Source organism: Ostrinia nubilalis, chromosome 6, assembly GCF_963855985.1.
Source record: "Ostrinia nubilalis chromosome 6, ilOstNubi1.1, whole genome shotgun sequence".
NCBI lineage: Eukaryota > Metazoa > Arthropoda > Insecta > Lepidoptera > Crambidae > Ostrinia > Ostrinia nubilalis.
This window is the reverse complement of record NC_087093.1, coordinates 4,432,357-4,456,966: the sequence shown is the minus strand read 5'-3', so window position 1 is coordinate 4,456,966 and position 24,610 is coordinate 4,432,357. Positions and strand designations below refer to the sequence as shown.

Below are 24,610 nucleotides of genomic sequence, written 5' to 3'. Positions count from 1 at the left end.
AATATTTGATTAGGTCACGACGAGGGAGAAAGAAAGAGTATAGAGAAAATAGGCTCGTGTATAATATGGGTGTCTTGTGTCCTTCTAGACAAGGTCTTTCAATTGAGATACTCGTAATAGATCACGTCTGCACCGGTCAGCTTCAGGTGTGATAATATTGTTAATCAAAAGCCAACTCATTCAAAATAACAAAATCCGTAATTGAAACCGAACAGCCTGTACTTTTGTGAATGCACCCGCGGCCCATTCATGAGCCCGGCGCGGTCACGTGGGGGCCGCGTGCGCACCACGCACGCACCACGCGTCTCGCACTCGCGCGCATATAATGCGGGAAATCTATCTAAATCTATTCCCGTCACGTATTGATCTTTACGTTTTTGTGACTACACGAGAGCAGAATTTTCCGCAAGACCTTTACATACTTTAGTATCGCATTAATTTCATATTTATCAGAATACTTAACTGAGTTTTCGGAATAATGACTACAAAGAAGCGTAATTAGTAATAAACACAAGATAACGAGACACTTAAAACTGTATTAAGTTAAAAGGTGAATACAATAAATATTACTACAACGATTTTGATAATAACACATTAATAATGCATGGTATTCTCCACCTGTCTTTGAACTGGAGGAAAATGTCAAGCACCTAAATACATTTCATATTTTACCGATAATATCAACAAAAATAGAAAACTAATACGGAAATAAACTGCAGAAATCAATAGGGAAATAATTCTAGTAAAAATCATAATAATTAAGAAAATAATACAGTAAGATAATTAAATTAAAGAAAAGCAAGCTAAGTTAGCCGCAATTATTAAAGTACTCGTAACAACTGCAAAACTAAAGCTACTTTTAATAATTTTACAGATTCCCACGAACCTTCTAGTCACTAATTATCGGTTTTAACTGCGAGCACCTACATGTATATTTATAGGTTTAATGGTTAACTGATAACTGGCAACAGTCTCAATTGTTCATTATCCAGAAGTTCTGGAACGTTTGCCGAGAGTCTTCGACGTGTGTTGTAATCTTGTGAATATGTCGACATATCGATTAGTCATATTAATTCCCAATACTACAAAAATAAGGGAATCCAACAGCTAATGAACTAATTTGAATTATATGATAATGATGATTGACAATGATTCAAAAAATTTAATCCATTAGGGAAATGATTCATAAATGTTCCAATATTTTGTCTATTCTAAACGCAATATTTGTTTTGTTTGGATAACTTAGAATTCCTTGAAATGTTATCGATTTAATAAGAAAATCGCCCTGACCTATTTTCAAACGTGGTACCTAATCAATGTTGATGTAAACTTCAATGATTTCGTTAAGATTTGAATTTCAATGTAGGTATGAAGTTTCAAAATTATTCTTGTTGAATTCCTACAAGATCTTCAGACATATTTAAGTTAAAATTTGGAAAAATTGTATGGGACAAATCGTAAAAAGAATTTGCCTTTATACACATTCATGTAAGTATAACAAAACAAAGCACAATAACTTCTGGTTTCGAAATTTTGTTCGCATCAATATCTCACCCGCAAAAATTGCGGCTCCAGTTGGATAATAGGAGAGGCAGCTCTGTGAGGTCAGGGGACTGATAACCTCTTACGCGGACCTCCGCCGCGTCGCGGGGCGTCGCGTCGCAGAAGGGCGACGCGTCTTCATAGTCTATAAAGCCAAACGACACACACAAGGCGATCCAGTACGCCTCCGATCACCGGCGATGCTGTGTACTTAGCAGCCGGGATAAAATCGCGCCAATACGCAATGACAAACGTTCGCGCACAGTGAAAAGTTTTACGCATACACATTTTGAAAATCCCTCCGTTTTTGGAGGCGCATGCGCTCGGTCGCCGCTGTGATTGGTCGGGGAAAGGAACACACAGACAACATGAGTGGAACGAAACACAGTGCCAGTCGTTCGTCGTGCAACAGCAAAGGGAGCATGATTGTGGTGTCAAACAGATTGCCTTTTATTTTGAAGAGAAATGAGAAGACCGGCGATTTGGAGAGAAAAGCCAGGTTAGTGTTGATACGTTTCATAATTTCAAAACTCAGAAGTCTTCAGTCGCTTTTACTGTCGCGTTATTGTGATATTAACAATCGACGCCGGCATGACTGTTTAATAACGCAAAAACGAAAATTAAATTGATTGTGGAGTCCATTTTTCATAATTCTGTATGAATAATAAAGTAATCTTCATACGATAATAAATGTTCGATGGTAATGCATAAGTACTTAATTTTTTCTATTTACATGGGACATTTACATGTATATTTTGATCAAACATCCATGATACAAGTGTAAATAGGTGTAGTTACTCAATGTCTGCTAAAACGAAATTCATTGCTCAGTTTTGTTCAAATCGGGACAATTTACGGCGTCTGCGAAAATTTGTGGCGTCATTCATGGAAGAATATTCCAACAAGTTGTGGTGTGTTCGGGAAATTTCTAGACGGCACCATGCGCCGGCCGGGGTTGCTTGTGTGTGTGAACTGTGAAGGTGCCCCAAATACATATACAGCCGAAATCTTTTCACTTTTACCAGCAAATGAATAATCAGCATCAGTGTCACTGATGTTTTGCAAAAAGTTCATCGACTCCAGTCAAGAAATAGACTACAATGTCAAGGTCCGTTTCGGCTTGCTACAGGTGTAGATTTGATAAATACAATCCGACCAATTTTAAAAGCAATCAATAACTTATGAATTGGAGCAATTTCACGACTTTTTAAAGAATCGAGCATTATTTATTTATTTATACCGGTTACTACATTTCGAAAGAGGAAATAAATTGGGCGACACATTTTCTTAAGGAATACCTAACGGTAATAATTTTTAACAGAAGCTGTATATTTAAAATTTAAATAACAATAGTGTCCCAGAATTCCAGAATCTAAATGATGTTGTAATGTCCTCCAGTTAAACGAATACCAATGTATAGGAAACATTATAATTTTTGGGGAATAAATAAAGTAATTTTAGTCTACAACACCAAGATAATGGAGACAAAAATCTTAAGCCCATTTAGGTGTCATAGTTCCTACTTTACCAAACACTTAACGTCTTCATAATATTGTGCGCCTTGACAGAGACCCTGACATGTTTTATTTGTTTAGAGTTCAATGCCAATAAATGATCATCACAAAAAATATTCGGAAGTAAGTAACAGTATTCGAAAAGTCAATTACATTCTTACACTCAAATAGAGAGAAAGACTGTTTTTGATACGGCAATAGTTTAAAGAAATAATTGAAATAAAAATTTATGCAATATGCAATGCATAGCAATCATCATAATAATAATTGCGTAATTATTATCGTAGGAAAATTATTCCCATTGTTTAGGAAAATATTTATTAGGTAACTGCTTTAGTGCAATCTTTGAGAGAAGAAAATGAGCGTTGTAAAGTATGATCTTAAAAAAAAAACAATTTATTGTTAATGATTTGCTTTGAGGAAGTACCCAAACAATTAAATCAAATCAAATATCTTAAAAAAGGTGGCAAATCATTGCCAACTTTTCTAGCGTTGAGGGGGATGATCGTTTTCCATTAGCTGATATGAAAAAATACTTTTTTTGCGACGGATTGTAGAAGAATTATTATGACATGAAATGTAAAAGAAAAAGAGATAGAATTATGTACTTGGAAACAATTATCAGTAAATCGAAATTTAAGATAATTTTTATCTCGGTGGTCCTAGTTTTTAAAATTGTTTAAAACAATATACCTCAACAGATAATAACGGTTCACAAAAACAAAACATTTCATTAAGCAACACTGTTTATGTAACCACTATGATAATGTTTGATGATGACGAAAACTTACTATGAGATGATGATAGTTGGTACCTTGAACCAAGACGCATATTTGTGAACTCAATAAATAGAAAAACATTGACGTTATACTTTTATAGTAAGTGCGTATTTGTTTTGATGGAAGCTTGTATAACGATAATATTATAAACTTTTTGATTCTTGTAGAATCGCGCGTAGTATCGCAGTTAAGTTATAAACAAAAGATAACCTAAATATCCGGCAGTTCGATACTATTGATTGTGGCCATGTTGATTTAAAATTGGTAAGAATTCGTACAAACGCATACAGGAAAACCCAACTACCTATTCAGTTTAACACAGGAGTTACGCTAAATTGTCACTGAATACCAATCAATTGACTTTTTATGAGCTGGGAGGTTGATGGATTTTGTATGGCAATAGAAACATAGAGATAGGACGTATTTCCAACTTAATTAAATATTTACTGATTTTAAAGCAAGAGGACATCAAGGATTTTAAAGTAAATTGAAAAATAATTCTGGGTTGGGTTTTTGAGATGTGCTGTCGAGTCGACTATAAATACTTTAGATTCGAAGAAACATCTACAGCATAATAAAGTCGTAGACATAAGAAATGATAAGGGAACTCACAATGTACGTAAACACATGAAAAAACATTATTGTGGTTTTGTGGTTCCCATACATTTGTATAAATGAACTGAAAGAAAAATATAGGTACACACACACATAAAGAAGAACATTTGTCTTGCACTAAAACACAAATAATGAAAGAAGACAAAATACGAGATAATTTTACTATTAAAGTAAGAAGATTCCATCAGTAAAACAATTTAAGACAGTGCAGTGTGTACTTTACCGAATTGTCCACAAACACTCGAATTGGAGGACACTCCAGCCCCAACTGCTTTTAAGAATCTCGTTTACCTTGTTAAGATCTTCAGTTGTCACGTTGATTCAATACTTATCCTTTGACCCTGGCCTAATAATTAATTTGGGACATTTACTATTTATTTTAAACAATTTGTTAGTATCCCAAATCAAGTAGGGCAGGTGACCCGGTTTTGGCCATTTTAAGAATTTTTTAGACTTTGAGGCTATATCATTTTATAGTTTTTGTTATCACGGACTTCATCATCATCATCATCATTTCAGCCACAGGACGTCCACTGCTGAACATAGGCCTCCCCCAATGCTTTCCATGTTGATCGATTGGTAGCGGCCTGCGTCCAGCGCTTCCCTGCTACCTTTACGATGTCGTCGGTCCACCTTGTAGGTGGACGTCCCACGCGTATCACGGACTTATTTCTTGTAAAAAGTGATTAAATATATTTAGATCTAGCCTAAGGATACATTTTTTTTCATAATGATTTAATGGAAAAATAATCCTGTAGAAAAGAAAAAGAAATGGGAATTTGTGCCATTTTTGGCCAGCTTTACCCCATTTCTGGCCACAGTCATGTGCCAGTTCTGGCCATCAAAATTCATAAAAAAAAACAAAAACTACTCGACGGATTTTAACCAAACTTGGTACAATTATTTTTCATACTCCTGGGCAGGTTATAGTATACTTAGGAAATCCCACGGGAACAGGAATTAGCGGGAAAATCCTTTTGTATGAAAAATCTAAACCGCTTAAGTTAGACGCTTGAAATTTGGCATGTAGGTATCTTAGTAAACTTAAAGCTTAGTTACAACAAGTAATTCCCAAAATTCCCACTGGAACGGGAATTAGCGGGAAAATCCTTTTGTATGAAAAATCTAAACTGCTTAAGTTAGACGCTTGAAATTTGGTATGTAGGTACCTTAGTAAACTTAAAGCTTAGTTACAACAAGGAATTTCCGAAATTCCCACGGGAATGGGAATTCGCAGGAAAATCCTTTTGTATGAAAAATCTAAACTGCTTAAGTTAGACGCTTGAAATTTGGTATGTAGGTACCTTAGTAAACTTAAAGCTTAGTTACAACAGGATATTGTAAAATTCCCAAGGGAACGGGAGTTAGCGGGAAAAAAACATTTGTACGAAAATATCTAAACCGCGTAAGATAGATGAAGGGGGTAAAACGGGATCCACGCGTACGAAGTCGTGGGCGGCCGCTAGTATGAAATATAATATCTCAGCTTGAATTGAAATTACAATTAAGGAGATCAACATTAACCTATAGTATAAGTTTATGCGGTTAGTACTGGAACAATTTTCTTTTCACAACATCGATTTTTTTAGTATTTGGTTTCGATGGAGGCATTATAATCGTAACTCTGAAAATGAATTGATTACTTATATCAAAATAGCTAAGTAATTAAATTGAAAAATTACGATAAAAACTAAATGGCCAAAAGTGGGGTTCTTCGTGCACCACTTTTGGCCAGTCATGTGGCCAAAGATGGGAAAATTCATTAATTCTGGCTCCATTAGTGGCCACCTCTCATAAACCCACTTAATAAACAAATAGCGATAAAATATCATTAGTACCACTTAGACAGTGTATTCTTTATTAAGGATTAACATAAACATTTAAAAAAATAAGAAGGATTTAGAAAATAATGATTGTTTACTCACCCGCTCGCCTTAGCCTTTTTGCTAAGACTTAAAACAATTAACGCTTCTCAAAAAATAATGACTTGTTGGATTGAAGTGAAGCTTGACACATCAAAGCTGTTAACGCTATCAGTGTTGCTAATATTAGATATTTTTATTCCCGTAAACCATAGAGTAATATATTAGTCTTTGCCTTAGTTATAACGATTTGAAGTTCTAAATGGCCACAAAGGGGTCGGTGGCCACAACCGGGTCACTTGCCCTATAAAATGGAATTGTGACTAAAGTTAGGAGTTAACTAATAGAAAACGTTCGGTTCAGGAGACGAAATCGTGTGTATTACGGTCTATACGAACTATTGTATTGCAATTGCTATTGATGCATAGGTATGTGTTGCTGTTTCATATTCACATTATTCATATGTAATGTTATTCATGACTAGACAAGACAAATTTCAATTTTATTCAACAAGCCACCGTGTCTCCAGTATTTTTTGTCGTTAACTCAGAATTCAATCACGACGAAGCATTTTCGAGCGGTTTTTTGAGATATACTAAAGAAAAATCGATGTTTTCTTACAGCGCCGGTGGGCTGGTCACCGCGGTGGCGCCGGTGGTCATCCGCGGCGGGGGCATCTGGGTGGGCTGGCCGGGCATCCATCTAGAGGACCCCAACGAGAAGATCCCCGAGTCAGACCCGAAGGACAAGGCGCCTACGGCCGGATTGCTCTCTAAAAAGGTAGGTTCAGCCATCACTAATGAAGAAAAGTTTCCCCAAGATGATAATATAGATAAACTAAACTCTGACCTGACTTGCCAACAACTTTGAAATGAAAATGAAGTTGAGCCTTGTGAAAAAATAATCAACGACAGATTGCAAAAGAACACCAGATATCAACGAACTAAGATCACTCTTCGGGATGTTAGGTAAACGTTAAGAGAATTGCCATAATTGCTTGCAATGTCAATAGGTACGATCATTTGTCTGGTCGTCTAGAGCCCATTAGCACTAGTGAATGCGAAACTGTAATTGCAAAATGGCACATAAACCACCAGGATGCGCTGATATGCATCTACGTGAAGTAACGAGTAAAATCCGATGCTTTTTGACTGAAATAACCGAGACTCATGGCAATGAATATATGGTAACATTTTTAACTGATAAAAGCCTCAATTAATTTGAGTTTGGAGCTTCTTTCTGTAACACGCACCAGGTTCGTCATTACCTCACAAACAACCGATTTGATTGTCGTTATAAAAACAATTCGGTTTCATTCATTGTCGGATCAATATTGAATGTTTTCAAACGTCGTATCTTGTTATTATGGCATACAGCGCCCGACTGTTGTCATACGTCATTATTATCAGGATCCTAACCGGCTGTGTCACGCGACCTTGCTTGCGTTTACGACGTTCCACGTGCGATTTTCGTGACCGATTCGTGGTATACCTAAACTGTGTCTGGGATATTTTCCGCACCCTTACTCGTTTCTATAAATACTTCTCGATGAGCACTTCAATCCGACTCGACGATTCTGGCATATGAATTTATGACGGCCCACGTGCAATTTTCGTGACAGACTGAGGATCGACTAGACTGTCTGGGACTTTTTCCATGCCTATTACCTCTTTTTTATGTAATGCCTCCATAGCCCAATGGTTAGGACTTTAGGGAAGGTTCTGAGTCCGATCCTTAGTTGAATTTGTTCAATAGTGAAAAGTTTAAATTAGGTAGTTTAGTGGCTAGGAAATAATAGTCTTGACAAAAATATGATTCCGTACTTCATTGAGCCATTCAAAGAGTTCACATCACGATAAACTGTGTCTGGGCTGGTACATTTTGCGCACCCCTTACCTTGCTCGCATATTTGTCACTTTTCTAAAAATACTTTATGGAGAATCGATGGAGCACTTCAATCCACTGTAGTATAGTGTTTGTATTTACGCAAAGAACGGCAAAAGGATATTTAGGTAGAATACATTATGTGAGAATTAGTTTTCTTGGTAAAGAAGTTTTAGGAAAAACACATTTTAAGTAAAGAAACGATCACGGAAAACAAATAATGGAAATCTACATGAAGTCTTGTATTGTTTAGGTATTCTGGTGGTAAGCTCTATGACAATATTTTCTTTCTTAGATTTTATAACTAAATCAATAATTGTTCATTTCTCTTTTATGATAATGCCACTCTAATAAACTATAGTTAGAGATCTGTTTTATAGAGCCATTTATTGTTTTATCTATTGTCTTATTTATTTATGGTGTTGTTAGTTTGCAATTACGATAGAAGCGTGCAAAGTGATTAGATTGCGGTAAATGGAAACTTGTTAGATCAATATCAATAGAAACGATGTGGAGAACAATAAATAACGTAATCGTTTTATGGTGTCTATTTACCAGTATTTACTTTATCAAATTCCCATTATAGTTCTTAAGAATATGGAATTGATTTCGAATCGTAATTGATATCTATAATTCCATGTCTGTCTTCCTTCATGATATCCATCAAGCTTAAGCCTAAGAAAGATAAGATGTGTACAAAGATACGAGTATGTAAATAAATAAAGTCTCGTGCTTTCAGATAGTGCCCATCCGCGCGGAACCTATGCTCTTCGATAGCTATTACAATGGTTGCTGCAATGGCACCTTCTGGCCTCTCTTTCACTCCATGCCCGATCGGGCCACTTTCATCGCCGACCACTGGAGGGCGTACATCAAGATCAACGAGGAGTTCGCAGAGAAAACCGTCCACGCTCTTAGGTTGTTGAGAGACAGCAAAGAAAAGAATGGCGGATCACCACCTATTGTTTGGGTGCACGATTACCATCTCATGTTAGCCGCTAACTGGATCAGACAGGTTTGTTCACTTTTAACTTATGAAAAACTTGTATGTGATATGAAAGCTATTTTCCACTTTTCTACTAATGCAAAAATTTTAACTTACAGAAAGTAGAAGAAGAAGACATAAAATGCAAACTCGCTTTCTTCTTACACATTCCATTCCCACCGTGGGACATTTTCAGACTTTTCCCATGGTCTGATGAAGTTTTACAGGGCATCCTTGGTAAGTTGGAGCATTTAATTTAGAAATCAATTAATTTGTAAGATTTCATAAAATGATTGAAAATGATGTTTGTCGTTATGGATTACAGGTTGCGATATGGTCGGCTTCCACATAACGGATTACTGCTTGAACTTCATTGACTGCTGCCAAAGAAACTTGGGATGCCGTGTTGACAGAAAAAATCTTCTAGTCGAGTTGGGCGGTCGCACCATTTGTGTGAGGCCTTTACCAATAGGGGTACCTTTTGATAGATTTGTGCAATTGGCACAAAACGCGAAGCCAGTGCTCTCTACAAACCAAAAAGTGATATTAGGTGTTGACAGATTAGATTATACAAAAGGCTTAGTACACAGATTGAAAGCCTTCGAAAGATTACTCGAAAAATACCCAGAACACATTGAGGAAGTGGTCTTGCTCCAAATATCTGTACCCTCGCGGACAGATGTAAAAGAATACCAAGATTTGAAGGAGGAGATGGATCAGTTAGTTGGAAGAATAAATGGGAGGTTTACTACTCCGAATTGGTCTCCTATTAGGTAAGTTACAGAACTTACAGAACATGCTGATCATGAGTAGATTCTGAATTGAAAAGTTCTTGATCATTGATAAAACTTATTTTCTTTTTGCTAGGTATATTTATGGCTGCGTTGGGCAAGATGAGCTAGCTGCCTTCTACCGCGATGCAGCCGTGGCCCTCGTCACTCCCCTGCGTGACGGCATGAATCTAGTCGCCAAAGAATTTGTAGCTTGCCAAATCAACATGCCGCCCGGAGTCCTCATAGTGTCTCCCTTCGCTGGGGCGGGAGAGATGATGCACGAAGCCCTAATATGCAATCCGTACGAGCTCGATGACGCCGCTGAGGTTATTCACAGGTATTTCTAGTCTTATCATTAAACTACAATTATGAGGGAAACCGCAAAGAATATTAAAAAATAATTGCTACGTTTTCAATGACAAACTACTCATTAGTAGGTATTTCCTCAAAAGATCGTGGGTTAATTACTTTCCTTAACAAAAAGGTCTTTTGAATGATCCGAGAATAGAACACATTCAGAAGATCAACATTTTATGATACAATAGTTTGTCACAGATCGTCATAATTAATCTGGGTTATAAACAATCATACTGTAAAATTTCATCAAAATCCGTTCAGTAGTTTTTGCGTGAAAGAGTAACAAACATCCAGACATCATGACATCCAAACTTTCGCATTTATAATATTAGTAGGATTTATCCTAGATTCAAATCCAAGTTTATCCTATGTTCAAATCCAAGATTCAGTGGTTATTTTTATTGAGTAGTAAACTTTCTTACTCAATTCCAATTTCTTCTACTCCAGAGCCTTAATAATGCCCGAAGATGAGAGGACCGTCCGAATGAACCACTTACGGCGGAGGGAACAGCTGAACGATGTGGACAGCTGGATGAAGGCGTTCCTCAAGGCCATGGACTCGCTCGAGGAAGAGGCTGATGACATCGGCGCCACTTCCATCCCACCAGTGACTATTGATGACTTCGACGAGTATCTTTCGAAGTAAGTATACTTGGATCTAATCATCTTTAATCAAGTAAATATTAGATTTCAAGAATTTCCTGTTCCTAGTCTGTAATCATATCAATCAACATCAGTGCTATGTTTCCATCTTTGGCAATTATTTTCCAAGCACTTTTCCAATCACTTTTAAGGTCCAATGTTGTATTTGAAAATTCCCGAGATGCCACGTATTCATTGACTTTGATGTGTTCTTTTTAAAGGTTAGTCAAACAGGCCAGACCAAATTGCTTTACCATTTCATTATTGTTGGAATTTTATGAAAACTTTTATTCTGTTTTTTCTTTGACAGTCCTTTCCGTTTTCTTTGTATTAATTTCAAATTACGTTCCTTAATTTTCTAGGTACATCGGCTACACGCAAAAGCTGGCTCTACTGCTAGACTACGACGGAACCCTGGCTCCGATCGCCCCCCATCCCGACCTCGCCACTCTACCCCTGGAGACCAAGCACACACTGCAGAGGCTGTCCAACATGTCAGATGTCTACATCGCCATCGTCTCCGGAAGAAATGTCGACAATGTCAAGAATATGGTAAGCCAACCGGTACCTAAAACTTTAGTAGACCGACTACTTACTCGTACCTAAGTCACGCCTAAGTGTTGGTTTTTCCTAAACTTAGTCATAGACAAAAAATATAGGTACGACACTTTATGCTATATCATTATGAACTGACGTCATATTACACGCCAATCGGTAAATCAACTATTCGCTCAAATCTTCAATTATTACTTGTTTTATCATTTTTTCATGATGGAAACATACCAAATATTATGAAAACATACTAAATATTATCGAAATATTTATTTATAGGCGTTTATCTAAAAAAATAGGCATTTGCAAGAAATTTAGAAGTGGCTTGCATCACAATGACAAGGAAAAGTTCAATTACAAACACCGCCGAGGTCTCGGCTTTTCAACAAAAATAAGACAATAAATTCGCGCCTGCGCGGCGATAACTTGCAGGGTTCATGCTTGACGTCATCACCGCCATATTATGTTGACCCCCGCGTATCTAGAGTCCCTGGTCTGGGAACGTTGCATCTTAAAATATACAGATAGTATGCAGTGATTTAAGGACATCATGCGGTTTTTTATTTACGGCAGTGTATTAATAATTCAGTGTAAAAATATCACTGCAGTCACAGCAATTTATTTTTAAAGCAGTGAAGTCTTTATCTGCTGTATCAAGAGATGTATTTTTAAGCACAAATGGATAGGCATTCGTTTCTGACTTATACGATAAGTTCGACTTCGTATACTTTTACAGTTTTTCAGACATAAATTAAGAAATAAGGATATGGTGGTACCCTCATTTTCAAAAATAGGACTATATTAAATTATACGAGTAACTAAACATGCCGTAGTTCTGTAAGCCGCGATTTCAAATTATTATATTTTATGAGAATTTTCATTTAATTTATTCAACATAGAAAATTATAATTAGATGAAACAAAAAAAAACGAAATGATACAATTATTTAGAACCGACTTTTTCAAATATCTCTTGTACCACATAAACGGATCATGTCCACTACAGATTCCACCCGAAGGTCCCATAGCACGTGATGACGTGACCACCCGCATCCCCGCTCAATGAAATATCACATGGTCACATCATCTCTTTTGTACAAGGCTGCCAATATCAGTTGAACTTTGACAATCATTATCAGAAATTAAACAAAAATATTTATAATGTAATGTACTACAGCGAGATAATACAAACAGATGATAAATGTTAACTGGGATTTTAACCTACTACCCATTGTTTGTTGGGCTAAATTACGTAATTATTGCGACTCGTGCTCAGCGCCTCTGTGGTCGCGGCGACACTTGACATACTTGAAAACTTGAACCCACATAGTCGGCCAAAATATTGTTGTATGCTAACATACATTTTCGCTCTAAACCTAAACGATTAAGCGACTTACCTAATGTTATACAACTAAGTAAGATTATAATCAAAAGGCAATCACTGCTAACCTTCAACTCTACTTTTCCTGTTGAGTCAACCTGTCCTAGGACCTAGGTATAAAGTTTATTTGGCATAAAATAATGTCACGAGACATCGTAAATCGTGCTATCTTTAGACCAGGTCTCAGGATCTCTGATGAAAGAAAATGGCGCAATAAATGAATGAAAATACTTACCCCTTTCTTCCTTCACCCACAGGTCGGCATCGAGGGCATCACGTACGCCGGCAACCACGGTCTGGAGATCCTGCATCCAGACGGCAGCAAGTTTGTGCACCCTATGCCCATGGAGTGCCAGGACAAGGTCGTGGAGCTGCTTAAGTCGCTGCAGGAACAGGTAACACGATGTCCTTTGAACCGTTGAACTGCTAACTACAAAAGCTATCTCGAATTAATAATATTAATGATGGATGAATAAGCCCACCACCAATAGCTACTTGAGATGCTGTACTAGTACTGCTACCAATTTATTCATCCATCATAATGGTCGCCTGACCTGGTAATTCGTGTAATACCGTAAGACTACCAGTTAAAGTTGCTGGTACCTAGTATCCTCGCACTACAGCTACATCCATTGGTCAGGGAGTTTTCTTTTTCCTGGCAGCCATAACATAATTTTAAAATATTTTTTCCGTGGTTCTATTAGGAACAGTAGAACTACGGGCAACGCGTGTTTATCAGTCGTGTTCACTATCTGACATCTATCATCTCCTCAGGTGTGCAGAGACGGCGCATGGGTGGAGAACAAGGGTGCTCTCCTGACGTTTCACTTCCGCGAGACTCCGCTGCCGAAGCGAGCGGCTTTAGAAGCAAAGGCACGGGAACTGATCGCTGCAGCAGGCTTCACGCCGGCGCCCGCGCATTGTGCGCTAGAGGCGCGCCCGCCCGTCGAGTGGGATAAAGGTGCGTGCTACATCCAGCTCATACCGGGACATGTTACGCTACGACGGAACTTTAGATTAGTAGGACTGAAGGACGTAACGTAAGCGTGGGTGGAGAACAAGGCCGCTCTCCTGACGTTCCACTTCCGCGAGACGCTGCTCCCGAAGCGAGCAGCGTTAGAAGCAAAGGCACGGGAACTCATCGCCGCAGCAGGCTTCACGCCAGCGCCCGCGCATTGTGCGCTTGAGGCGCGCCCGCCTGTCGAGTGGGACAAAGGTGCGTGCTACATCCAGCTCATAGAGGGCATATTACGCTACGACGGAACTTTAGATTAGTAGGACTGAAGGACGTAACGTAAGCGTGGGTGAAGAACAAGGCCGCTCTCCTGACGTTCCACTTCCGCGAGACTCCGCTGCCGAAGCGAGCAGCATTAGAAGCAAAGGCACGGGAACTGATCGCCGCAGCAGGCTTCACGCCGGCGCCCGCGCATTGTGCGCTAGAGGCACGCCCGCCCGTCGAGTGGGACAAAGGTGCGTGCTACATCCAGCTCATAGAAAGAATATTACGCTACGACAGAATTTTAGAATAGGACTGAAGGACGTAACGTAGGCGTGAGTGGAGAACAAGGGCGCTCCTCTCATATGACGTTCCACTTCTGCCGAAGCGAGCCGGCTTTGGAGGCGAACGCGCGAGCTGATCGTCGCGGCCGGGTTCATGTGCCGGCGCCCACGCACTGCGCCATCGAAGCGCGCCCACCAGTCGAGTGAGGCAAAAGTTCGTGCTACATCCAGCTCATACTGGGATAGCACGTCAACGACAGACCTTTAGATTAGTAGGACTGAAAGACATAATAGAGAGAATAAGGGTGCTCTCCTAACGGTCCACATCGGGCGGAAGGCGCGAGTGTTCATCGCCGCGGCCGGATTCCATCCATTGTGCCATCGAGGCGCGCCCGCCCCAAAGATGCGTGCTACATCTAGCTCATAGAGGGAATATTACGCTACGACGGAATTTTAGATAAGTAGGACTGAAGGACGTAACAAGGGTGCTCTCCTGACGGTCCATTTCCGCGAGATGCCGTTGCTGAAGCGAGCAGCGTTATAGGTGAAGGTGCGCGAGTTGATCGCGGGTGCGTGTGCCCGCCCCTCGAGTAGGACATAAGTGCGTGCTACTTCCAGCTCGTGCTACTTCCAGCTCGTGCTACTTCCAGCTCATACTGGGATAGCATGTCTACGACAGAACTTTAGATTTGTACAGCAAGAACCGGAAGACGTAATGTACTCGACCTTCGTCCGGCAATGGAAACTAACAACCTCGAGCATTATTGCGATTTCAAATTCTGATTTTCTAATCGTATAATGTGCGTGTATAATATCACAGGGCCAGAAGTGTGGATTCGATCTATGACTGTAGAGTAGAAAGGTTACTCATATCGTTTCATTTTCTTATATCTTTCCCTATGTTTCTTAGTACAAGATGACTATAGTCCCGTTGTAACGGGAATCCGTTGCTCTTTATAGGCCGACCAATGTATAATGCCGTACTTTGACCACTTTTTTCTCTTATTTTCTTTTCAGGTCGGGCGTCCATTTACATTCTGAGGACAGCATTCGGTCTGGACTGGTGCGAGAGGATCCGAGTCATATACGCCGGAGATGACGTCACCGATGAAGACGCTATGCTGGTCAGTTGATCATTTAATTACGTTGCATCATTCTACCAATTAAAGTAATCTCCAAGAGTTCAATGTTTTTATAATTACTCTTGCTCATCTTAGGGCTGATTTTTCAATCGTCGGATAACTTTTAACTGAAGAATAAGTTTGGCACATTGACAGTTTTAGTATGGGAAATATGTCAAAATGACAAGGTTATTCTTGAGTTAAAAGTTGTCTGACGATTGAAAAATCAGCCCCTGATCATTCTTAATCGTCGTAACATTATATTGACCAAACAACTTTCCACAGGCTCTCAAAGGTATGGCAGCGACCTTCCGTATCGCGTCATCGACCATCACGAAGACCTCAGCCGAGCGTCGGTTGTCTTCCACCGACTCAGTCCTCGCGATGCTCAAGTGGGTGGAGCGGCATTTCTCCCGACGCAAGCCACGCGCCAACTCGCTGACGTACAAAAGCGCGCGAAAAGCCAGAGACACGCTTCAAATGCAAATGTCCTACCACCTCCCCTCTATGTCGCCTAAGTCCTCTCCCCCCACGACCCCGGACAAGGCATCCAGCGGTTCAGAATCCAGCTAAGCTGACGGAACAACAATAATTATAATTTACTTAATTTAACATTTTATAGGGTTGTCCCAATTTTAGCGCTGCGTACAGGTTATAACCTTTTTTTAGCAGTTTGCGAAGTGATGATGGGAAATGAAATGAATGAGCTTGCTCAGGTGGAGAATAAACACGATGAACTGGTGACTTTAGGTCGTATGAATTGGGGAGCACAGACGCAAACAAGTAAAAACCCTATGACTGTTCGCATTAAAAATGGTGCAGCATAGAAATTATTGAAAAAAAAATCTTACACATTATCTTGTGTTTTTTTATAACTGGACAATCCTATTTTCGGATGCCATTCCAATAAGTTTCCAGCGCTTTGAGTTAAACGATGCAGCTGTTTAGTTAAATGTTATTAATATTATTTATGAATTTAGCAATTTATTTCTTCACAAAAATGTTATTAAAACATATTTATACGCAGTCGGTAACTATAAGCATACCTAAACTGAAATACGCAATGCAATTTGTAATTCACATTTAATATACCTTAAAACGTAAAAATAAGTATACAATATACACATTTGTAAAACTTCTTATCCTATCTTACATCAATTAGGTACGTAGTAGTCTGTATGAAATATCTGAACTGAATGTGAGCTATGATAGGTATATTTTAGAACCAATCCTTTTCTAAATGTCTATAATTATATTAGTTAAAGTACTTACATGAAAACATATGCGTTTGTACGCCGTATAGCAGATAAATCTGTATAATGCACTCATAGGTATAGGATTGCTATGTGATAAAGTAGTGATATGGTAGTCACTGTTGAATGTAGCATTACACATACTATTGCACTATTATAACCACCCTCGTAGTGCATGTAATTTACTGTAAAAGCACAAATATACTAGGTAATGAAATACTGTTCTAGCATAGCTTAGATTTAATTTTATGGTTAAACCGAAATTTTGTTAAGGTAGTTATTACCTACCGTAAGAGATTCTGGCTATCGAATAATTTTGTGCTTTTCAAGTTTTTGTTGTGACTATCATTAATTGTATGTGCTATGCAGAGCCAAAATTAATTTATGAATTTAAGTTGTAAATATGATTTAGCGAATGGGATGTGAATGTTTTAAGTACTAATGCCGGATTTGTAATTCAAGTAAACTTTTTTATAATTTAATTTTAGCCAAATGTCATTTCGGTTTCTCTGAATTGTTCCTATTAGTAGTTGCCTGCAACTGATTCGAATTTGACATACATTTCACGCTTAGTTTAGACGAAAATTAAACCGGGTCATTCTCACATTAGTGTACCTGCCAAAAAACTGTAGCAACCCCGTGTACTGAATGTCTCGAATTTCTATCAACTGTGTATTTTTGTATACATATTAAATGTTTTGTAAAATTTTAAATAAAAACGACAACAGACAGAAAATAGCGTTTTAATCGATACTATATACAAAATTGTGTCTTTACATTAATTACTATTATAATAAAAATTGGAATGCTCACTTGTGCTGGTAAAAACACAATAACACGAGTAACACTTCGAAACAATAAATACATGACGGATCGAAAGTTTATTCACATATTAAATTCTAACTGATATAAATATGTTTTACGATAGTTTCGCACGGCCTCACGAGTCACGCTGGTCAATCACATGATTTGATATAAATACGATCAACTATTAAAGATAGCAAGTGCCCTTGTTCATATTTTTCCGCATTTTGTGGTTTATTGGCACCACGAACTAACATTTTGAATAACTACATAATATACTAAATAACGTCGAGAGATAAAATAAATATTGCACTGTCATTTGTATGTATAATTATTTTGATGATTTTATTTTCCACCTTTACCTTATTACGCCACGCCATGCTCCTAAACTATTGTTAAAGAAGTCTGTTGGATTTAACATCGTAGTTTTTGACTAGCTTTCAAGAAGTTTAAAAAGAGAAATTGTTTGATAAATATAGTGACAACTATAAAATCGTTACTAAAATACACATACACAAATGCATCGTTACTTAAATTAAAAGTCACTGTCATGACTACGGAACCCTAAAAGTCAAATCAGATGATTTCGTGTCGTAATTCAGCCGTGCGCTTCGCTCTACCCGTCGGTTTTGCTTTCGATTAATATAATACTGCTGTCAAATCTAATCGTGAGCTATCGTTGGTTAGCTCGTTAATCGGTGAACGAAATTTTTATAGAATTGCCCAACGTCAAAGATTCGAGACAAATAGAATTGTACAGTTGCGATTGAATTAATTGATTTGTAAGATTTTTATTAATATTTAACGCATTGATTTTGAGAAGCGACCAGTTGCGGGTTTGTCGTGCATATCTTTCAAAATTTAAGCGAAACATTTTTACATACATACTTTACTATCCGATCGCGCTAAGTTTGCCGGTCCGTGGAATGTGCGTCCCCTCCTCCAACCGCGATTAAACGTAATTAGTTAATGATTAAACGCAATTAAGTGCTTTACTTTACGCAAATACACAATTTCTATCATTATTAATCAATAAAAAATATTTTCAATATAGTTTGCTATAGTTATAGACGCTTTTCTTGGAGTGACGTCATATCGCCAGCGGCAAACTTATCGCGAACGGATAGTAGGTACACATTTGCCGGTAATGTTGATATGTCAACGTGAAATTGTGAACTCGGTCAGTATATAATATAACGCGTTAGATGGTAAACTAACAGTGGGGCGCAGTGGGTTAGGTTAGGTTAGATTGTAATTTAACTACGTCCGATTATAATCTGACGGAATTGACAATTTTACGGTGACAGATACACCTTAAAACAACACCAATCTTTACTTTACATAAATATTGTGGTTTCCATAAAACTTTCGTTCACCGACTCCAAATTATCACAAAATTGGCAGGTTTATACTATCGAGAGCAAGCCGAGGGTGTGTCTTAACTACCACATGTCCCTTGTCCCGGTCTATACGTTGCTGTGGGACATCACGAGCCAGGACAGGATGAAGTAGAACAGGCATATAGGGTACACCGCGAGCGCCTTTTTGCCTTCGGGCTGGCTGTCGCCGAGGAACTTTGTCGCCGCTATAAAGTGAAAAATGTTGGTTTTAATTGACTTGTTAGTTTTCAGGCTTAGTTTATTAGGTATGTTTTAGATGAAAGTTAGTAAAATATAATTTATCTAGCAATGTGTTAGTTTTTGTTTCGTTCGTTCGTTTCAGCCGAAAGACGTCCACTGCTGGACAAAGGCCTCCCCCAAGGATTTCCACAAAGACTGGTCCTGCGCCGCTCGCAACCAATAATTTTTGTTTGGTTGGAATTAAAATTATTGTAGGTTTCAATACTAGCAAAGTATTGATTATCAAAAAATATTTAGTCAAAGAGTCTGGGACGCATTTTGCAAGACTTATTTCCCAAATATGAATCCGATTTCGTTAATACAAAACTGTTTATTTTCTGAATACGACCTTTTTTGATTGTTTAATTTTGTCGATTCAATTAGCGGAATAATTATTTATCCCTCCGTTAAAGTAGATTCACGGTATTCACGATACATGTTCACAATATTACTTAAACCATGATCCCCATTACTTTCTATCCATTCAAATAAATTGCACTACAATCTCTATGCCAACACCAACTACTATCCACGCGCGAGTTAAACGCTGCAAAAAGCAAATCTGCCCCCCTAGACAAGTTGCACTTTTTGATTGAATTGATAATCGAACCCGTCCAAACTCCATACAAAAAAGGCCTTTCGACAACTTTTCGACTGGTTTGCGATTATAATGTGCACGTTGTCTATACTCTATACCCACTGCATTTAACTCGCGCGCGAACTAGCTCGCGAGCTAATCTCTAACTCACCGAACGTGGCCCACACGAAGCCGACGAGCGATATGACGAGCCTCAGGAAGAAGAGGAACGTGGTCTGCGACGCGAAGAGGATCACGCGGCACACAACTAGCGCCAGCGCGATCGGGAACAGGCAGTAGCCCAGCACGCACACTGATTGGAAGAACGAGCTAGGGACAAAAGTAGCTCGCGCTTAGATTATAATTCCTTTGATACAGATTCAGAATATAGATATTTAATTTTTTAACGTTAAGAGCCGCATCTCAAACTAATGTGAAAATTATATAAATAACTTGAAAATATCGAAATGCCTAAGGCGGGAATTGAACCCACGACCTTCCGCTTGCCGGGCGACTGCTCTTCCAACTGAGCTACTTAGACACTGGATGAAACCGTCGAAATTTAAGTGTAATACCACAGAATAATAATAAGTACTACGTACAGAAGTTTTACTTCGCGAAGGTATTTAAAAAAATCTATGCTCAATGTCATTAACAATATGGTGTAATTTAGCCTGTCTCAAGAGTCAAGCACCATTTTGTTGACAAACGTCAGTGATCGGCACTGCGCCGAAGCTATAGGGCTGACTTCGGTAAAATGATGTGACGTGAGGTGTCAAACTGCGGAAAATGGCGGAGGAAATACATGATTTAGCATGAATTATCATGAATAATATTAACTACTTATTTACCTCTCAGTGTCTTGAAGCAACTTAAAAAAGTACATTCTGTGTTTTTATTATTATTTAGGCAGTTAAATACTGCACAGTATTTAGTACACCATTTTCTTTATTTTCTTCCATCATACACGATTGTAAGATTGTAAAATTTATAATTTTATAATTTTGTTAAATTTAGTACTCAGATTTTGAACAGTAAACTTAGTGGATTTTCAATAGTAAAACTGATAGATCTCATTTAATTAAATTAAATTCATTGTTTAAATCAGAATATTGTTATAAAATATTATTATGCTGTGTTAACTGTCTGACTGTTTATACAGGGTGACTGGAACTGAACCCGCCATAGCTAATAGGCGTATAGAGGAGGTCATTTGCTAATTATTGAACCTTACTTTCTATGGCTAAAGTTTTATAGTTTAGGAGATATGTCAATTTTTATACTTTTTTCAGATTTTTCCGAAATTTGACCTAAAAACTGCTTCAATTTTCTTTCTCGCGTGATTTCAACAGTTTTTTTTATTTGATATTAATATCGAATATGTCTTTATTCAAATAAAATAAATTTCTGATCCAGATAATGATTGAATAGCTAGTTACGAGCCGCCAAAGTTCAACAAAAGTAAAAACCACGATAAAAAATTCTACTTCAAATTCCATTGAAACAAAAATTAATGGTGATAATGGATTGCCAATAATCTTAAAAATATCTCCAGCTTTTCTTCTTTCCAATGATATATCACACGTTGTAATTGGATATTGAAATTTATCAAAAATTCAAAGTTTATGGAAGAAAATGGAGTAATAATACAAAAATTATCCATACAAAGTTGATTTTGAATTTTTTTTCTTTATAATGTGATTATTATTTTTAAATTCATTTAAAAAAAAACACGAAAATAGTTATGAAAAGGAGTATAGCAGAAAATATGAGTTGTTTGAAGAAACTTTGTATGGATAATTTTCGTAAATTACTCCATTTTCTTCCATAAACTTTGAATTTTTAATAAATTTCAATATCTAATTACTACGTGTGATATGTCATTGGAAAGAAGAGAAGGTAGAGATATTTTTAAGATCATTGGCAAACCATTATCACCATTAGTTTTTTCTTAAATCGAAATCGAATTTGAATTTTTTATCGTGGTTTGTACTTTTGTTGAACTTTGGCGGCTCGTAACTAGTTATTGAATCATTATCTAGATCTGAAATTTATTTTATTTGACTAAAGGTTTATTCGATATTAGTATCAAATAAAAAAATCGGTTAAAATCATGCGAGAAAAAAAAATTAAGCAGTTTTTAGGTCATATTTCGGGAAAATCTGAAACAAGTATAAAAATTGTCATATCTCCTAAACTATAAAACTTTAGTCATAGAAAGTAAGGTTCAATAATTAGCAAATGACCTACTCTATACGCGTATTAGCTATGGCGGGTTCAGTTCCAGTCACCCTGTATAAATAACTCTGTTCACTTGGAAAATTCCAATTTAAATGATTTGTGGGAATGAATAGAGGTATCCGTGGCCGTGGGCTCCACTGATTGTTCTGTTCATTTCCATAAATCAGCTAGTGGTGCAAAGAGGCAAGGCATGTTTGTAAGATGGGGATAGCGGTGCGGGTTGTACAATAACTAAATGTCGATGTATAACTTTACTGCATATCTGAATTGTACAATTGTTTGTTATCCTAAATAAAATAAAATAAAATACACAAGAATACGCGTGCGTGAGTCAATGTTCGCTCGTATGTGAGGCCTTGTCGAATAGTATCCTGTAGGTGGGCCATCGTGCGTGTTTTGTTTTCGATGTAAACTTGAACAAGCCTGGTAATACGCTGATTCAGAATATTTACTACTAAACAGACTGTGTTGAGTTGAGTTTACGAGAATGAGCTGGAGGAACAAGTAGGTCAAGATTAGATTACAATTCCTTTACTAAACTGACAGACAGTGGTGAACTGAGATCTAGACACGCGGCAGCATGTCAAGCCAAGTTTAAGCAAAGGAACTGGCTAGCCAGCGCCGAGTGTAATATCATAACTAGCTAGCTAGAGGCAAAAGTAGCTCGTGCTCAAATAATAATCAAGAATCTAAATATGGAGAATAAATGATGGCACGAGAATAAATATTCATTATCAATGTACAATTTATTTCTGTTTGTGTTGTTTTCATGCACCTAGCAATAGACCTGAAAGAAGGATAGGCTACAGACTAGGCTAGGACTTTTCAAATGAGTTTACGATTCCCGTACACTTATCCAGTTAAAGTTTATAGGCATTTCTCGCTTTTAGGCGTGGGAATAACAGTTATTTATAGTGCAACTTTAATATTTGAAACATACTTACATGTTTCCCCCAAGGAGTTTGCAATTTAACGTAACAACAGCTGCCCCTATCCAGACTAGAACGAAGACTTCGGCGAACTCCGGCCCGCCGTCGTTGGACTTGTCCGCTCGCTCCGAGCCCTGGAGAATGGTCGCCATGAATGTACACAGCAGAAGAGGGCCCCACAGATCCCCTGAAAAGTAATTAGAGGCAATGTTACTTGGCTGCACAATAGTTTAAACTTTAAAGCATGTGAAAGGGTTTGATTTGAATGAAGACTATTTAATGCAGTAATGAAAAACTATAAAACATGTCTACTCTAAACAAACAAACTCTATGATTTGTAAATTAATATGAATGAAATAAGAATAAACTACTCACATTCTTTCAATAAACTAGACTTTTCTCTAGGAATAAGTACATGGTAAAATTTGTTGCCAACTGCTCTTAAATCTCGGAGCTGAAAAAAAAGATAAGAACTATTGAGTGTAATCCTTTTTTTAAGTTCAGAAAGAATAAAAAAAAATCCAATAAAAACACAACTACAACTTTTTTTTCATAATTACAGAGCTAGATTTAATTTCTCTCACATAATGACAAGACTAAACAATACTTCCACCTAACAATTGCTAATGAAAACTATAATTCACTTTCTGAGCTAGAAAAAGATGATAATTGAATTTATTTTACTGTCTCTATTTTCTAATTAGTAGATATCTAACAAAAATACAAAACATTTATATATTTTGAATTATCATTCCACAACTAATGCTTTGAACACATTAAAACAGTATAACTTACAAATGTTTCCTTAATAGGTTCGTCGAGTGTGTTGAACTCCATGCCCTCTCCGGAGGCGCCGCCCTGTGTGGGGATGTTCATCTCTCCCTCCACCACGCCCACATCGCCTGCTGGAAACATCTGAAACATAGAGTGATATCAATAAAACTTCATAACTAAGATGTTACCCTACTAGGCATAATTCAGGTAATTTTACATTCTATTTAAACTAAGATTAGTTTGGAATGCTTTGGTATAACAACCCTCAAAAAGAATGTCTTGTTCTAAATATTCCATTATTAGAACTAAGTAGATAACAGTTTTGTGTAAGTTTGCTTTTGCTTAAGGCTCGAATCATAATATCTTTAATTTTTGCAAGGCTACCACAGATTAATAGAATCTGGGAGCCCCCAACAAATTTTGATACAGAGCACAACTAAGGCACGTTAAGCTACTTCTGTCACCTTAATAAATGTATGAACAAGCAACTTTTTCTGGTCAAAGATATCATAATTTCAGAAGTATGACTCAGCTCAAGACATTTCTTAAGATAGGTAAGAAATTAGGAAATGGCAAGTTCTAGGCTGTGCTATAAGTATACTATTAATAATTACCAAGTGGATTAATTAAAACGCATGGATACGGTTATTAAAAACATGAAAAACTGTATAAACGTAAAGTGGTAAACATTGTTTCAATATCGCCCATGTACACACAATACAGTGCTGTTAAGAATTTACTCACATCATATTTGGAGTCAAATGTAGTCATGGTTTCTTTTTCTTACAATGAATTTATTGAAATTGATCGTATTTAATAAAAATTAAATAAATTCCAACACATCAAACTGAAACTCCCTTGCTGAAGTTGACATTTAAAGTTTTTTCGAAGACGTTTTATATGGCAC

At 37.5% G+C, this 24,610-nt stretch overlaps 2 protein-coding genes across 2 annotated transcripts; one reads left to right on the top strand and one right to left on the bottom strand.

Moving 5' to 3' along the window:
* The first annotated feature begins 1,701 nt into the window (after window positions 1–1,701).
* LOC135072423 (uncharacterized) lies at window positions 1,702–17,774 on the top strand. The gene is made up of 12 exons (XM_063966324.1): window positions 1,702–2,041; window positions 6,936–7,092; window positions 8,936–9,211; window positions 9,301–9,418; window positions 9,507–9,954; window positions 10,049–10,291; window positions 10,759–10,953; window positions 11,316–11,505; window positions 13,143–13,280; window positions 13,660–13,846; window positions 15,403–15,509; window positions 15,792–17,774. Exons 1-12 carry the CDS (start codon window positions 1,860–1,862, stop codon window positions 16,077–16,079), a joined length of 2,529 nt encoding a protein of 842 aa, XP_063822394.1. The 5' UTR covers window positions 1,702–1,859; the 3' UTR covers window positions 16,080–17,774.
* LOC135072430 (protein YIPF6) lies at window positions 17,487–24,588 on the bottom strand. The gene is made up of 6 exons (XM_063966330.1): window positions 24,448–24,588; window positions 23,725–23,844; window positions 23,305–23,383; window positions 22,945–23,116; window positions 19,932–20,089; window positions 17,487–19,148 (listed from the first exon to the last, which is right to left on the bottom strand). Exons 1-6 carry the CDS (start codon window positions 24,472–24,474, stop codon window positions 19,030–19,032), a joined length of 675 nt encoding a protein of 224 aa, XP_063822400.1. The 5' UTR covers window positions 24,475–24,588; the 3' UTR covers window positions 17,487–19,029.
* Window positions 24,589–24,610: the final 22 nt, after the last annotated feature.

Excerpts from the sequence above, each read along its gene's own strand:
- LOC135072423 (XM_063966324.1), top strand. The coding sequence starts at position 1,860 with ATGCGCTCGGTCGCCGCTGTGATTGGTCGGGGAAAGGAACACACAGAC. Across the intron at positions 2,042-6,935 it reads GATTTGGAGAGAAAAGCCAG|CGCCGGTGGGCTGGTCACCG; the intron begins GTTAGTGTTGAT and ends GTTTTCTTACAG. Across the intron at positions 9,212-9,300 it reads CCGCTAACTGGATCAGACAG|AAAGTAGAAGAAGAAGACAT; the intron begins GTTTGTTCACTT and ends TTTAACTTACAG.
- LOC135072430 (XM_063966330.1), bottom strand. The coding sequence starts at position 24,474 with ATGACTACATTTGACTCCAAATATGAT. Across the intron at positions 23,845-24,447 it reads CATTTGACTCCAAATATGAT|ATGTTTCCAGCAGGCGATGT; the intron begins GTGAGTAAATTC and ends TCTATGTTTCAG. Across the intron at positions 23,384-23,724 it reads AACCTATTAAGGAAACATTT|CTCCGAGATTTAAGAGCAGT; the intron begins GTAAGTTATACT and ends CTTTTTTTTCAG.